The sequence below is a fragment of the Rhododendron vialii genome, chromosome 2a (assembly GCF_030253575.1).
Source record: "Rhododendron vialii isolate Sample 1 chromosome 2a, ASM3025357v1".
NCBI classification, from domain to species: Eukaryota; Viridiplantae; Streptophyta; class Magnoliopsida; order Ericales; family Ericaceae; genus Rhododendron; species Rhododendron vialii.
Window position 1 is genome coordinate 40,366,686 of NC_080558.1, and position 16,200 is coordinate 40,382,885.

The 16,200-nt window shown below is 38.5% G+C and overlaps 1 protein-coding gene across 1 annotated transcript; it reads right to left on the reverse strand.

Annotated features, from left to right (window-relative positions):
* Window positions 1-5,974: 5,974 nt before the first annotated feature.
* LOC131317531 (uncharacterized) lies at window positions 5,975-10,664 on the reverse strand. The gene is made up of 3 exons (XM_058347078.1): window positions 8,109-10,664; window positions 7,736-7,787; window positions 5,975-6,919 (listed from the first exon to the last, which is right to left on the reverse strand). The coding sequence occupies exons 1-3, from the start codon at window positions 10,662-10,664 to the stop codon at window positions 6,180-6,182; spliced, it is 3,348 nt and encodes a 1,115-aa protein (XP_058203061.1). The 3' UTR covers window positions 5,975-6,179.
* Between the last annotated feature and the right edge of the window lie 5,536 nt (window positions 10,665-16,200).

The following is a 16,200-nucleotide window of genomic DNA, read 5'->3' on the forward strand; positions in this document are numbered from 1 at the left end:
TTTTATGTTTTATACTTCATATATTTTTAATTTTTAATATAATTGATAATTATTCATCTATAATTACTTATAATTTTAATAACTTTGGTTTTATTTGATAAAAAATTAATTATTTTATATTTTCAATTTGTTGTTATAAATAAGCACGTGACTGTTGAAGTAGTTTAAACAAAAAACAAAATGTTTGGTATACTTTAACTTCATTAAGGTAGAATCATTTCAATGTACAAATGTAATGTATTACTAGAAAGCATAAACTTTATGATATAACGTTCCGATTAAAAAATACATGTCTATTAAGCTAGCCGCATTCGCGTCAAAATTCTGGCTCCGCCACTGTTTCAGTATTGTCCTTTTGATTTAATTGTTTTCCTTTTCTTTGCATTTGGCAAAAGGTTCTAGTTTTGAAAGATGTTATCATGATATAATTTTTAGTTTTTAGTCATAGAATCAAGAGATTTCTTGATTGTCTCCATTGATATTGTTAGTGAGCATATTAATAACATCTAATTAAGATTCAGTTAAGTACCTTGACAGTCGAACGGTAATTGACAGCATACCAATAAAAGTAATATCAATTTTATTCTAGGAACTACTAATTAATATACATTTGTTTTTCTTTCGTCTCATGTGATATTTAAATTGTGAAAAATACATTTATTTCTTAAATAATGCAGTCATTACTATTAATTACAAGTGCTAACTTAATTTTCCAAAAAAAAATACCTTTTTAAATTTATAGATAATACTTTAACGCCGAAAATGAAAGGACAGAAGAGGAATTGCATATGGTTTAGCTCATTGACTTTTCTTAAATAATAATTGCACTACAACATTCTTTCTATTCAAGGTTTTAGTTTGGATGTTAAAAAAATTGAAAACATGCTACACCTCTAAAGTAATCAAAATCTTGAATTTTCTAGAAAATGAAGATAGGGAAAAAATGATATTCCAAGACTCAAAGCCACCTCACCACATGTAGTCTTGTCCTTGATGAACAGCTGTAACATGGATTGCATTTTTATAAATTCCCAAATTAAACTAATTAAAAGTCAATTAATTGACACTTTGAAAACCACCATTGGGCATTTGCCACATCCAATCAACTACAGTATGAAAATGATTGGGACACAACTGTCAGCCGGACACAGGTTGAGACATGTTTCAGTGCGTGGTGTTAAAGTGCGCGTAAGCTAACTCGAACACTCTATGGAGCAATTTTGTTCACCCTCACCTTAAATGGGGATATTTTTACCCTCGCTTTATGACATACGTTGCGGGTTTTGGTTCAATAATCAAACCCGATACTTATGAATTGATTTGTTTGGAGACCACGCAAAAAATCCACTCAATCGAGTATTAATCAAGTCCTGAAACTAATTCATGGGTTTAGAACTTGATAGAGCAAAATTAAAATCTTCAAATTAAGTACTTCTCAATATTCGATTGAAACGGTTTTGATTATCGACTCGAAAGTTGCAATGTATCTCACCGAACATGAATAAAGTTACCCTCATCCAACGATGATGAACAAAATTATTCTCGAACGCCCTAGGTTATAGAAAGAGAATTATTTTCAAATTCCTTTTTTTCACTAGCACTCATTTTTTTGTCTTTATTTATTTTTGTTGAAATTAGTAAAACGGCCTTACCTTTTGAATCATTTTTCTATAGCAATTTTAATATTTTCAATTGAATCTATCTATCTATCTATACTATATACTAAGCAAATTTAGTTTCCAAAAATAAAATCAAGTTATCTCCTTAATTCTCTATCTTATGTAGTATCATTTTCTTAATAAATTCATTTTTTCTGCACTTTTCAAAATACCACAAGTTAGAGAAAAAAAAGTTTTCAAACTTTCTTCCACGCTCAAACATTTCTTCATTAAAATTTATACATTCAATATTGAATTATAAATAATGAGGGATAAATAATATAACAAAAATAATTGTCTACTTGCACCTGTGCATAGCACAGATAGCACGCTTGTAAAGACTAAAAAGAAAGTGTTAATGAACAAAAAAGAAAGAGTCACGTCAGGTACACGTGGACAAGGTGACCGGTATTACCGTTTTTGGCTTCCCAAAACTTCGTTTACATCACCCCCCCCCCCCCCCCCCACCCCCCCCCCCCCCCCCCCCCCCCCCTCCCCACCCCCCCACCCAATGTACCAAAAAAATAAAAAAAATATCACAAGGACCCTACAAAGAATCAGATGCCATTTTTGAAAAGTGAAGTTTTGGCATCACCAACTCCAAGCCTTCTTCTGTTCTTGAATATTCAAAAATTGTGGCCCCACTTCTTTATCATTCTTTTTGCATCCATGAACCTTTTTTTCCCTTAAATGGGCAAAAAGAAAAGTTTTGCTATGGGTACAATACTTTTGTGTACAACACTTGTACACCATTTTGGACTTGTTTGATAATTTAAATTCAGAAATTAAAACTGAATCAATTAAGTAATAAGTGATTCAGTAGATTTGATAACGACATTATACATTGTTTAACAAATTAAGTGCTACTTAAAATATAGGCTAAAAAGTAAAAAAAATTAAGTAACTTTAAGCTACTTAATTTTGACTGAATTCTTGTCTACTTGCATTTAATCACCATACCACCACTACAACAACTCCCACCACTACCACCACTCCACCACCACGTCGCCACCACCACCACCACTTTGCCACCACCACCGCCACCCCACCACCACTCCTCTACCACCACCACCACCACTCCCCTATCACTCCACCACCATTACCACATTGCCACCACCATTATCACACCGTCGCCGCCGCCACCACCACAATGCCACCATTGCACAACTATCATTCCACCGACATCACTCACTGTCACCATTACACCATCACTCCCCCGCCACCACCACCATTACACCACCACCACCATCACTCACTGCCACCGTTACATCACCATCACTCCAACACCACCATTACACCACTATCGCCAGCACTTTAACACCACCGCCGCCGCCACTCCATCAACACCAACACACCACCACCACAATTACCATTCTACCATTATTATAAGTACATTGTGACCATTAGTAAATTAAGAGAGAATCGGAACTAAAATTAATTTATCATTTTTTTAATTCAGTACTTAATAATTAATATATTTACTAAACAGCTTTTCAGCTTAAAAAATTCAGCATTCAGTACTTAATTTTTCAGCATTTAGTTTCAGTTTTCAATTTTATCAAATAGGCCCTTTGTGTGGAAACATTTTAAGGTCCTACACAAATGATCTGAGCAATTCAATTTGTTCAGAATTTTGTTTGAAGGGTCCTTGTAAAAAAATTAGTTTAGCCAGATATTTGTAAGTATTTGATCCATACGTTCTCTTTTTTGTCTCTAATCGGACGAACAAAAAAAATAACGTATTGATTAAGCACTTACCGATATCTAGTTGAACTGATTATTTAAAAGACCCTTAGAATAATATTCTAAACAAATTGAAAGAGTCAAAATATTTGTGCAGGATCTCAAAATAAGTCCTGCACAAGGTGTTGTACAAGTGTTGTACCCATAGCAATTTTGCAAAAAGATAGTCCATGTAACGCCCCATTTTCGGACACGTTAATTAAATCATTTCTAATTGATTTAATAATTCATAAAACTGATTTAAGAAATAAAATTTTATTAAACAGAGTTTAGCAGCGAAAATCTTAAATACTTAATTCAAAACAACTTAACTGTCTTACAACCCAATGAAATAAAAACAGAGTTTGACAAATGTGATAACACTTTTGGAAATTCAAATAACAATACTTTAAATTAACAGAGCTTCTAAGGGTAGGGTATCCATGGCTCGACAAACTCCCCTTCCTCAGCTGGGAGGTCCTCACCCTGATACTGATCATCTTGAAGATGATTATGCTCTTCAGTCTCTTGATTACCTGGCATAAAACGCCAGCCCAACGGCACCGTAATGAGTTTTGAAACTCAGTAGATAGTCCCAACCCTACTAACCCCTTATTCTACAGTTAGCAGTTCGACGATATAAAAAAAATTGACAACACACAGAAGGTACAGAATAATAGCACATCATCCTTTTTCTTTACTATCCATCAACTTACATGATATCTAAGGATTCTCTCCACGAGATCCTTTTCCTCCCACATCCACTAACTACAACCGTCTCATGGGTCCACCCTTCCTCTTGCTTATCCTGTACCAGGATCCTAGGTGAGTTCACCTAAATTATATATCTAGCATGTTCTCACTTAAGACCATAACAGGAGGATCGAGTCATCCCATGACGCATCGTACATTAGGGTCGGACATCCCTACCACTAACTATAACCGTCTCATGGGACCTATTCCCTCTTGACCAAAAGAAGCGAATTTTCCCATGACGCATTATACATTAGCGTCACAACATCTCTCAACATTGGGCCCCATTGGTTACCCATTTCACACAGGGCCCCATTGGTTACCCTTGCCATAGCCATGGCTCCAATCAGAATTCACAATCTCGCACCTCAATACTTTATCAATTACCATTTTCCCATTACTTAATATCACCTACGTGAATCACTACTCGTAACCACCTAGTGAACCTAAATCCGACTAGCAAGCATAACATGGTAATTCCAATAACAACTCAATTAATAACATTGTACATTTCAGTGTGAACACAGGCAAAACAATTTATAAGTGCGAATAATTAAACACGTAAAAGTTCGGATTGGCCGATGACTTTTGAATCATTTAAATTTTATTGAACAAAAATGTTACTCTTATTAACTCTGAGGATCTCCGTTTGTAATCCTTAGCATTTTTTTTTTAACTCTGAGGATCTCCGTTTGTAATCCTAATGTTACTGTACACATAATATAATAACCTTTAATATAATAATAACCTTCAGTAGGCATATTGATAGCAACTACCAATCTATACATTTTTTTCTCCGTCCATTAAGCTTATCAGTGATGAACTAAAATAGTTTTCTTAATCTTTGACTCTTAGTTACTCAATTAATAAAAAAAAAAAAGTTGAACTTCTTATGTTATAGAAATTATAGTTTCCAATAAATGCCGAGCTTAGTCTTAATCCTTGATGTAGATTAATTACTAATTTACTAGGAAACACATAATATCACATGATCATTTTCCACAGTAATAGTAATTTCTAGTAACTTGTTCCATAAGCCAGTGGTAAATTTTATAAGATGGAAAAAAATCAGTTAATCCATTAATAACAAATTCTAGGGCCGAAATATAAAGAATCATAAGACTAAGGGTTAAAGTGTTATAACCATATCAAGACTTAAGAATCAACCCGTGCATGTACAGTAGCCTTTCGGTTCTTTTTGCAAAACAGAGCATATGAATGCTTCCAAAATTCTGATGCGTGGCTACTATTTCCCCAATCATAACTTGTTAAAATCCACATAAACGGAACAAATATACTTAGGAGGAAGTAGAGGAGCGATTATTCTACCTCGAATCCGGCCGAAAAAGCGATTAATGGGTTCGGTCGATTTTTAGCGATTTGAGAAGATGACGGAATCGAAGGACTTCGGGGCTGCCTCGGAATGAAAGGAAGGTAGGCTGTGGATGCTTGGTGATGTAATGGTTGATTGGAAACTTGAATTTGATGTGTGGAGTAGTGTTATGTAGAAACCCGTTTTTCTCTCTCTCTCCTAAAGCTCCATGGATGAGAACTCAATTTCTCTCTCTTTCTCTCTTTTTCTTTCTCTGGACTAAGTAGCAAAATGGAAAGGACTAATTGTGGACTGATTTTTAGAGGCTAGAGTGTATATAGGGTGAATGTGTGGGGAGGTGGGTGGTGGACGTGGATTAGGATGTAAAGGGGAAGTGGGAGGTTACAAAATTTGCAAAGGAAGTGAGGAATGAATCCTGATTTTCAGCAAGAATGGAAGAGTGGGTGGTTGAGTATAGAAGGGAATTAGAAGGTTTAATTGGACAGAATTTAATTAGGATTTAGTTAGAAAAGATAAAGACAATTATGAATGTATGTATAGTAAAGTGTATATTATTCCGTATTAACATAATCATATTTTAACTAATTAATTTAATTAATCATTGAATTTGAATTTAACATTTCAAATTTTTTTTTTTTATAAACTACTTATTTATTTATTTAAATTAGGATTGTTACAACTTATCCCCCTTAACGAAAATTTCGTCCTCGAAATTAAAGTATACCTTCCGATGAAAACAGATGCGGGTAGTTGGTGCGCATAGTATCGGCTCGTTCCCAAGTTGACTCTTCTATACCCTGATGTCGCCATAAAATCCTGACAAGTTTGATCGTCTTACCACGGATATTCTTTTCACTATAATCTTGGATCTCGACTGGTTGTTCATCAAAAGTCGTGTCTTCGTTAATTGTGATCTCCTCCCAGTTGAGTATGTGGGAGGGGTGTGACATGTATTTGCGAAGCATAGACACATGAAAAACGTTATGAACTCTGTCAATCTGTGGTGGCAGGGCTAGGCGGTAGGCGACTTCTCCAATCTTCTCCAAAATCTCAAATGGTCCGATGTACCGGGGTGATAGTTTCCCCTTCTTTCCAAATCGGATAACTCCTCGTCGTGGCTTGATTTTAACAAATACATGCTCTCCAGCTTGGAAGGACAATGGTCTGGTCCTCTTGTCGGCGTAGCTTTTCTGTCGGCTCTGAGCGGTCAAAAGTCGTTGGCGGATGATTTTGACTTTTTCTGTTGTCTCCCTAACAAGTTCTGGTCCCAAAAGGCTTGACTCTCCTAGCTCGGTCCAACAGATAGGCGATCGGCATGGTCGTCCATATAGGGCTTCGTACGGAGCCATCTCGATACTGGCTTGATAACTATTGTTGTAAGCGAATTCGACCAACGACAAGTGACGTTCCCAATTTCCACCTAAATCTAAGGTACAGGCACGGAGCATATCCTCTAGGGTCTGAATCGTCCTTTCGGTTTGTCCGTCCGTTTGTGGGTGAAAGGCTGTACTCAAACGAAGGTCTGTTCCCAATGCTTTCTGCAGACTCTGCCAGAATTTTGACGTGAAACGCGGGTCGCGGTCGGATACAATTGATACTGGTACCCCATGCAGTCGTACAATCTCCTGAATGTAGAGTCTGCTGAACGATTCCATGGTATCTGTCATGCGTACAGGGAGGAAGTGCGCTGATTTGGTCAATCGGTCAACAATTACCCAGACGGCAGTGTTGGATTTAGGTGATCGAGGTAATCCTGTGACGAAGTCCATAGTGATGTGCTCCCACTTCCAATCAGGTATAGGTAAGGGTTGAAGTGTTCCTCCAGGTTTCTGGTGTTCGGCTTTAACTTGCTGACAAGTGAGACACGTGGATACATAAGCTGCTACATCCTTCTTGATTCCGCTCCACCAATATTGACGACGGAGATCTTGGTACATCTTCGTACTTCCTGGATGTACGGCGAAATTGGAATGGTGAAACTCCTTCAGTACTGCTTCTCGAAGTGTACCAATGTCAGGTACAAAAATTCGTTCCTGAAAATGGAGACTCTTGTCGGAGTGAATTGCCCATCCGGCTGATGCGTTTCCAGTTGAGAGTTGGTATCTGATGAAATCACACTCTTGGTCAAAGGTTTGGGCCAACAAAATTTCTCGATGTAAAGCGGGTGTGGCAAACAAAGCAAAAAGGCAGGCTCCTTCTGCTCTTACGGTTGGTTGAAGTCTGAACTCATTAATGGCTTCCATCATTTTCCATTCTCTGATGGCCATACTTGCCACATGTCCTCGAGTTTTGCGACTGAGAGCGTCAGCAACTACATTGGCCTTCCCAGGGTGATAAGACAACGTGAAACTGTAGTCCTCCATGTATTCCATCCACCTCCTTTGCCTCATATTCAGCTCCTTCTGAGTGAATAGATACTTCAAACTTTTGTGATCAGTGAACACTTCGAACTGTTCTCCGTACAGATAGTAACGCCAGGACTTAAGGGCAAATACTACTGCTGCCAATTCCAAATCGTGAGTCGGATAATTCTTCTCATGCGGCCTTAGTTGTCGGGATCCATAAGCGATGACCTTTCCATTTTGCATGAGCACAGCTCCCAATCCATCTTTGGATGCGTCACAGTACACTGCATATCCCACATTCCGCTCGGGAATGATTAATATGGGGGCGCTGGTTAATCTCTTCTTGAGCTCTTGGAACGATTTCTCACATGCTTCATTCCATTCAAACTTGACCCCTTTCTGGGTCAGTCGCGTCATTGGTTTCCCCAAAATTGAGAAATCTTGAATGAACCTTCTATAGTAGCCAGCTAATCCTAAGAAACTCCTAATCTCAAACACTGTTGATGGCCGTTTCCAGTCCATGACAGCTTCTACTTTGCTGTTATCCACAGAGATTCCTTTCTCTGACACCACGTGTCCTAGGAATTTGACTTCTGTCATCCAAAATTCGCATTTGCTAGCCTTTGCGTATAATTGATTATCCCGAAGTACTTGCAGTACGATTCTCAAATGCTCCTCGTGTTCCTTCTCAGTTGGCGAGTACACCAAAATATCGTCAATGAACACTACCACAAATTTGTCCAAGTATGGCGTGAAAATTTTGTTCATCAGACACATGAAAACGGCAGGAGCGTTGGTTAGCCCAAATGGCATCACCACAAATTCATAGTGGCCATAACGGGTTCGAAAAGCCGTCTTGGGTATGTCACTGTCTCTAACTCGCAGCTGATGGTATCCAGACCGTAGATCGATCTTTGAAAAGCAAGTTGATCCTCTCAGTTGATCAAACAAGTCATCGATTCTAGGTAAAGGATAACGATTCTTGATTGTGACTCTATTGAGTTGGCGATAGTCGATGCAGAGTCTGAGTGTTCCTTCTTTCTTTTTGACAAATAAAGCAGGGGCTCCCCATGGTGATGTACTGGGTCGGATAAAACCTTTGTCCATTAATTCTTGTAGCTGAGTCTTCAACTCTCGTAGTTCCGCTGGTGCCATCCTATATGGTGCCATGGATATTGGTGCCGTACCTGGTTGCAACTCGATTGTGAAATCCAAGTCTCGATGTGGCGGTAGTCCAGGTAATTCCTCGGGAAACACGTCCTCGTACTCACACACAATGTGAGGGAGACCAAGTTCCATACGATTTGTCTCCTCGAGCTTGAGGCTTGCTAGCCAGCCAGAAAGCTTATCATGCCACCTCGATCGGTGCGTGGTTATAGCAGAGGGGTCTTGTTTATCCCCCTTAAATTTGAAACACGTACCGTCTGGTGAACACGCTGTCACCATTTTTCGATGGCAATCTATGACAGCGCAATGCGCGGATAACCAATCCATTCCAAGTATGACATCAAAGTCTGTCATGTCGATTACTCGTAGGTCAACAGTTAATCTCAAGGTAGATACTTCTAATTCGCACCCCTTACAAATTAACCCCACAGAAATTTTACCACCTAATGGTGAGGTCACATGCATCGTCGTCCCTAGAGGTTCTGTTTCTAGTCCAAGAGTAGAGACACATGGAGCAGATATGAAAGAGTGCGAAGCTCCTGAATCGAATAATGCTTGAATACAAGTGCTATATAGTATAAGAGTACCTTGAATCACCGACGGGTTATACTCCTCCTCAGTATCTTGCTCAGTGCCTTGTAGAGCAAAGACTCTGCCTCCTGTTGGCTTGTTCTGTCCGCCTGCATTGTTCTGAAAAGGACGAGATTGTTGCTGATTCCATCCGATCTTCTGTTGGTTCGGATTAACCGGATTCTGGTTCCCAAACCCTGACGGCCGAGCCTGAAATTGCTGCTGTCCCCCTTGCCCAAAATTCCCAGATCCAACAAGTTTTGGGCAGTTGTTCCTGAAATGGCCTTCTTGGTTGCAGTTGAAACACCTGCGATTATAAGATGCCTGAGGTAAATTTTGGTTTTGATTTGGATTAGCGTTGGAGTTCTTCCAGGTTTGAGGGATTTGCTGTAGAGGGCGAGGGTTGTTCTGGTAATAAGGTGTTTGAGCAACAACAGTCTTGTTGTGGTTTGTTCGGATTGGTCCTCCAACTGATGGACCATTCTTCTTTTGCGCCTCCCATGTTGACTTTGAATCAGATTTCTCACGTTCCATCATAAGTGCACATCTCACCACCTGTGCATAGGTGGGGTACTCATGAGAAACCACACTAGTACGAATAGAGTGGGACAGACCCCATTCGAACTTCCTTGCCTTTGCATCATCGGTGGGTACTATGGTAGTAGCATGACGTGCGAGTTCTTCAAAACGGGCAGCATACTGGGTTACTGTCAGAGTACGCTGCTTCAAGTCCATAAATTCCTGGGCCATGGCTTGCTTCACAGGTGCTGGGAAGTATTTTTCGAGAAAAAGGTTTTCAAGCATCCGCCAGGTCATAGTTGTCACATTATGAGTGGTCTTAATCAAATCCCACCAATGATCTGCTTCCCCTTGCATCTGAAATGTTGCTAAGGCAATGCGATCACCCGCATTCGTCACATTAAGTACTTCCAGGTACTTGGAGATTTGTTTGATCCATGCTTCTGCAGCACTAGGGTTTGTTTCCCCATAAAAGATCGGAGGGCGACGTTTGCAGAATGCATCCAAAAGTTGATCTCTACTCCTGATTAGAGGTCCACGTTGTTGTTGTTGTGGCTGTTGAGAGTTAGCAGCAGCAGCAGCAACAAATGCTTGCATCAGTTGAATTAAGTCTGGCTGTCCTCCTTGCCCATTTGGTTGTGGTCCGCCATTTTGTCCATCGTTTGTGTGGGACCCGTGTCGTGTTTCCACCATCTATATATAAATATATATATGAATTTTTTTTTTTTAAGGGGGTTTTCTGTTTTCATACTTAGTGAGCATTATAAAGCGACAAATGTAATAACATCAATGTGACAAAAGTCAAATTTTTTTTTTATTACTGGAATAAAGTACATGAGTCCTACTACCAGCTAGAAATAAATAAATAAATAAATAAAAACTTAGAACATGATGAAAAGGAAACAATACTACTGTCTAGAAAGAACAATAAACAAATAAAGAAAGTCAGACTACTATGTCACCCTACTCAATAGTTCAAGACTACATTCTCCTTACCAATCCTCAAAACTACCCTAATTTCTCCTCATCTAGTCGTCGAAAAAATTCGAATAGTGCCTTCTCATCATACTCTCAGGCTCCAAAGTTTGCTCGGTAACACCGTAGCACTCCCAAGTCACAGTCCACTGCGGGTCGTTTTGATGTTCATTGGGACCAACTACATTTTGCATGTGGATTGGTGTTTCGACGTATTCTCGGTGATCATTATAATCCACCCCTGCAGGTACGATGCGACTGTCATCTCTCGGGCGACGATTGGTAATAAGTGTGTATAGGAAGTACTCCGAGTAATGCTCCGCAAATCTCGGTGGTACTGCTACTCGATAGTAATCCTGTTGGCGAGGAGACAAGACTCGTACTGGTCCTAAGTAAAATGGTTGTGCCTTGCGTTTCCAGGGACAAGGGTACAGCGGAGCTAATTCCACAAACACATAAGTGTTAGTGGCAAAAACTGAGGGCTCAAGATTATCAACTTCACTCTCCAGATCTTCCTCCTCTGGGGCTGGTGGTGGTGGTGGCGGTATCGGTACTATTGGCTCCGGGTGCATTAGCCTCCATTGTAGTTCATCTTCCCAATTGACTGGTGCATCGATTGGGACCAACCAACTGTCATCGTCCTCCTCATTGGGGGACAACCAACCCTCATTGTCCTCTCCCTCTTCCATGTCCTCGTCAACCTCATCTTCCTCAGCAGAGCTAATCTGGTTCTGATCTTCCTCTAGGAATGGTGGTTCCTCAGGGTCTTCTTCTTCTTCACTAACATATTCTGGGGGTGTCCTTTGAATTTCATGGCTAACAGGGGTCGGGGCGGCAGTGCCTTGAAAATGGGCATTGTTAGGATTGGTGTAATATGAATAGTAAGGATCATCTTCCATACGAAATCCTGGTATTGACCTCAAGACCCTCAGAATCTCTCTCTCATTAGCGGCTACCCTTTGCGGACCCCAATCCTGTGAATGATGTACCCTCCTTCGGCAAAACAAATTAGCTGTACACCATTGGTACTGAGCATAAAGGAGAGGGAAATCTGTTGGAACATACGGATCCTCGAATGAAAAGTCAGGCCCTATGCGTCCTAGAAGGTCTCGCAGCCTCGTCCACTCATCAGCTAGTTGTGCACAGTATACTGGGTCCATCTACAAAAAAAAAAAAAAATAGCTATAATTAGATTTAGGGTTAAGTAGCGCATTTTACAAATTAAAAAAAAAAAAATTTTAACACTTCAAGTTATTCTCTTAGTGTGACGTTCTATCCAATCTACCCAAGGTCGGAGGGTTTGAACCTGGCTCTGATACCAAATTGTAACGCCCCATTTTCGGACACGTTAATTAAATCATTTCTAATTGATTTAATAATTCATAAAACTGATTTAAGAAATAAAATTTTATTAAACAGAGTTTAGCAGCGAAAATCTTAAATACTTAATTCAAAACAACTTAACTGTCTTACAACCCAATGAAATAAAAACAGAGTTTGACAAATGTGATAACACTTTTGAAAATTCAAATAACAATACTTTAAATTAACAGAGCTTCTAAGGGTAGGGTATCCATGGCTCGACAAACTCCCCTTCCTCAGCTGGGAGGTCCTCACCCTGATACTGATCATCTTGAAGATGATTCTGCTCTTCAGTCTCTTGATTACCTGGCATAAAACGCCAGCCCAACGGCACCGTAATGAGTTTTGAAACTCAGTAGATAGTCCCAACCCTACTAACCCCTTATTCTACAGTTAGCAGTTCGACGAAATAAAAAAAATTGACAACACACAGAAGGTACAGAATAATAGCACATCATCCTTTTTCTTTACTATCCATCAACTTACATGATATCTAAGGATTCTCTCCACGAGATCCTTTTCCTCCCACATCCACTAACTACAACCGTCTCATGGGTCCACCCTTCCTCTTGCTTATCCTGTACCAGGATCCTAGGTGAGTTCACCTAAATTATATATCTAGCATGTTCTCACTTAAGACCATAACAGGAGGATCGAGTCATCCCATGACGCATCGTACATTAGGGTCGGACATCCCTACCACCAACTATAACCGTCTCATGGGACCTATTCCCTCTTGACCAAAAGAAGCGAATTTTCCCATGACGCATTATACATTAGCGTCACAACATCTCTCAACATTGGGCCCCATTGGTTACCCATTTCACACAGGGCCCCATTGGTTACCCTTGCCATAGCCATGGCTCCAATCAGAATTCACAATCTCGCACCTCAATACTTTATCAATTACCATTTTCCCATTACTTAATATCACCTACGTGAATCACTACTCGTAACCACCTAGTGAACCTAAATCCGACTAGCAAGCATAACATGGTAATTCCAATAACAACTCAATTAATAACATTGTACATTTCAGTGTGAACACAGGCAAAACAATTTATAAGTGCGAATAATTAAACACGTAAAAGTTCGGATTGGTCGATGACTTTTGAATCATTTAAATTTTATTGAACAAAAATGTTACTCTTATTAACTCTGAGGATCTCCGTTTGTAATCCTTAGCATTTTTTTTTTAACTCTGAGGATCTCCGTTTGTAATCCTAATGTTACTGTACACATAATATAATAACCTTTAATATAATAATAACCTTCAGTAGGCATATTGATAGCAACTACCAATCTATACATTTTTTTCTCCGTCCATTAAGCTTATCAGTGATGAACTAAAATAGTTTTCTTAATCTTTGACTATTTGTTACTCAATTAATAAAAAAAAAAAAGTTGAACTTCTTATGTTATAGAAATTATAGTTTCCAATAAATGCCGAGCTTAGTCTTAATCCTTGATGTAGATTAATTACTAATTTACTAGGAAACACATAATATCACATGATCATTTTCCACAGTAATAGTAATTTCTAGTAACTTGTTCCATAAGCCAGTGGTAAATTTTATAAGATGGAAAAAAATCAGTTAATCCATTAATAACAAATTCTAGGGCCGAAATATAAAGAATCATAAGACTAAGGGTTAAAGTGTTATAACCATATCAAGACTTAAGAATCAACCCGTGCATGTACAGTAGCCTTTCGGTTCTTTTTGCAAAACAGAGCATATGAATGCTTCCAAAATTCTGATGCGTGGCTACTATTTCCCCAATCATAACTTGTTAAAATCCACATAAACGGAACAAATATACTTAGGAGGAAGTAGAGGAGTGATTATTCTACCTCGAATCCGGCCGAAAAAGCGATTAATGGGTTCGGTCGATTTTTAGCGATTTGAGAAGATGACGGAATCGAAGGACTTCGGGGCTGCCTCGGAATGAAAGGAAGGTAGGCTGTGGATGCTTGGTGATGTAATGGTTGATTGGAAACTTGAATTTGATGTGTGGAGTAGTGTTATGTAGAAACTCGTTTTTCTCTCTCTCTCCTAAAGCTCCATGGATGAGAACTCAATTTCTCTCTCTTTCTCTCTTTTTCTTTCTCTGGACTAAGTAGCAAAATGGAAAGGACTAATTGTGGACTGATTTTTAGAGGCTAGAGTGTATATAGGGTGAATGTGTGGGGAGGTGGGTGGTGGACGTGGATTAGGATGTAAAGGGGAAGTGGGAGGTTACAAAATTTGCAAAGGAAGTGAGGAATGAATCCTGATTTTCAGCAAGAATGGAAGAGTGGGTGGTTGAGTATAGAAGGGAATTAGAAGGTTTAATTGGACAGAATTTAATTAGGATTTAGTTAGAAAAGATAAAGACAATTATGAATGTATGTATAGTAAAGTGTATATTATTCCGTATTAACATAATCATATTTTAACTAATTAATTTAATTAATCATTGAATTTGAATTTAACATTTCAAATTTTTTTTTTTATAAACTACTTATTTATTTATTTAAATTAGGATTGTTACAGTCCATCTATTTTTTTCGAGCAAACTAGATCATCCCGTTAATATTACCAAACCTAGCCGAAACATACACAGTACAAGAAGGGGACACTACCGGTCCCAAAATAAATAAATAAACTAACAAAATTAAAAGAAAATACAACAGAAAACAAAAAAGGAAAAAGCTGCATGGAACCACGACGCCGGAGCCGGACCGATCGAACACACTCGTGAAGAGGGGTTGGAGAGCCTGAAGTTGAGAGGCCAGGTATGAACACGAAACAAACCCTCCTGGATGACCCGCCGCACCAAATCGAAACTCGTTCCGCCATAGACTGGTGGCAGAAGCCGCTACAAACGTCATCTTCGTCGTCGGTATACTGATTCCAAGAAAAGCCAGATCTAGAACACTAAATCTAACTCCTAAGTCCAAAAATGATGGGAAGAGTGGAAGATCTCATCTTCCAAGAAGGGAGCCTCAACCACCTCACAACTATAGCGGAAGAGGAGGAGAGACAAGAGAGAGACCCAGAGAAGAGAGATCAAAGGAGAGGGGGACTGAAAGCCCATCTATTTCAGCATTCTAAAATGGGCTTTCTTTTTTCCTTAAAGGGCCCATTTAAATTAATCATGAAGTAATTCAACATTCTAATATGAAATAAACATTCTAGAATTTTTTTTCCCTTGATCAGTTCATTCAGTTTTTACATGGACGATCTATTTGTATGGTTCCGATAAAATGAACGAATTGAATTAACAAAATGAAACCTGTTGTAGAAAAGTAGTAGTAGTAATAATAACCACTTGATTTTCTTTTTTAATCTCCAAGAATTAGTTCGGTTGGTTAGTGGTTTTCTTTACACAAATGTGATCAGGGTTTGAAAAAAAAATTGTGAATTCTCTAGTCTTTAGAGCATCCACAGTGGAATAACCAAAAGTGGATAATCAAAAGTTGCTACATCATCATTTTGATTATCCATTTAAGGGGTTGCTAAGGTTAGTAATGTAGAGATCTACAATGGTAATAAAAATTGAATAATCAAAATTTGCCACATCATCTTTTCAACTTATAAAAATCTAGAAATTATGACATAGAAAATATTTTTTTTTAAATAGTTTTCAAACTAATAAAAAAAACAGATTATTAGAAAAAGAGAAAATAGATTTTTTGAAAACTGTGATTTAAAAAAAAACAGTTTTCGGGAAAAAGTTGTAAAAAATCAGTTTTTGAATAAAAACTGTTTTGAAATAAACAGTTTTAATAAAAAAAACTGTTTTTTGCAAAAAT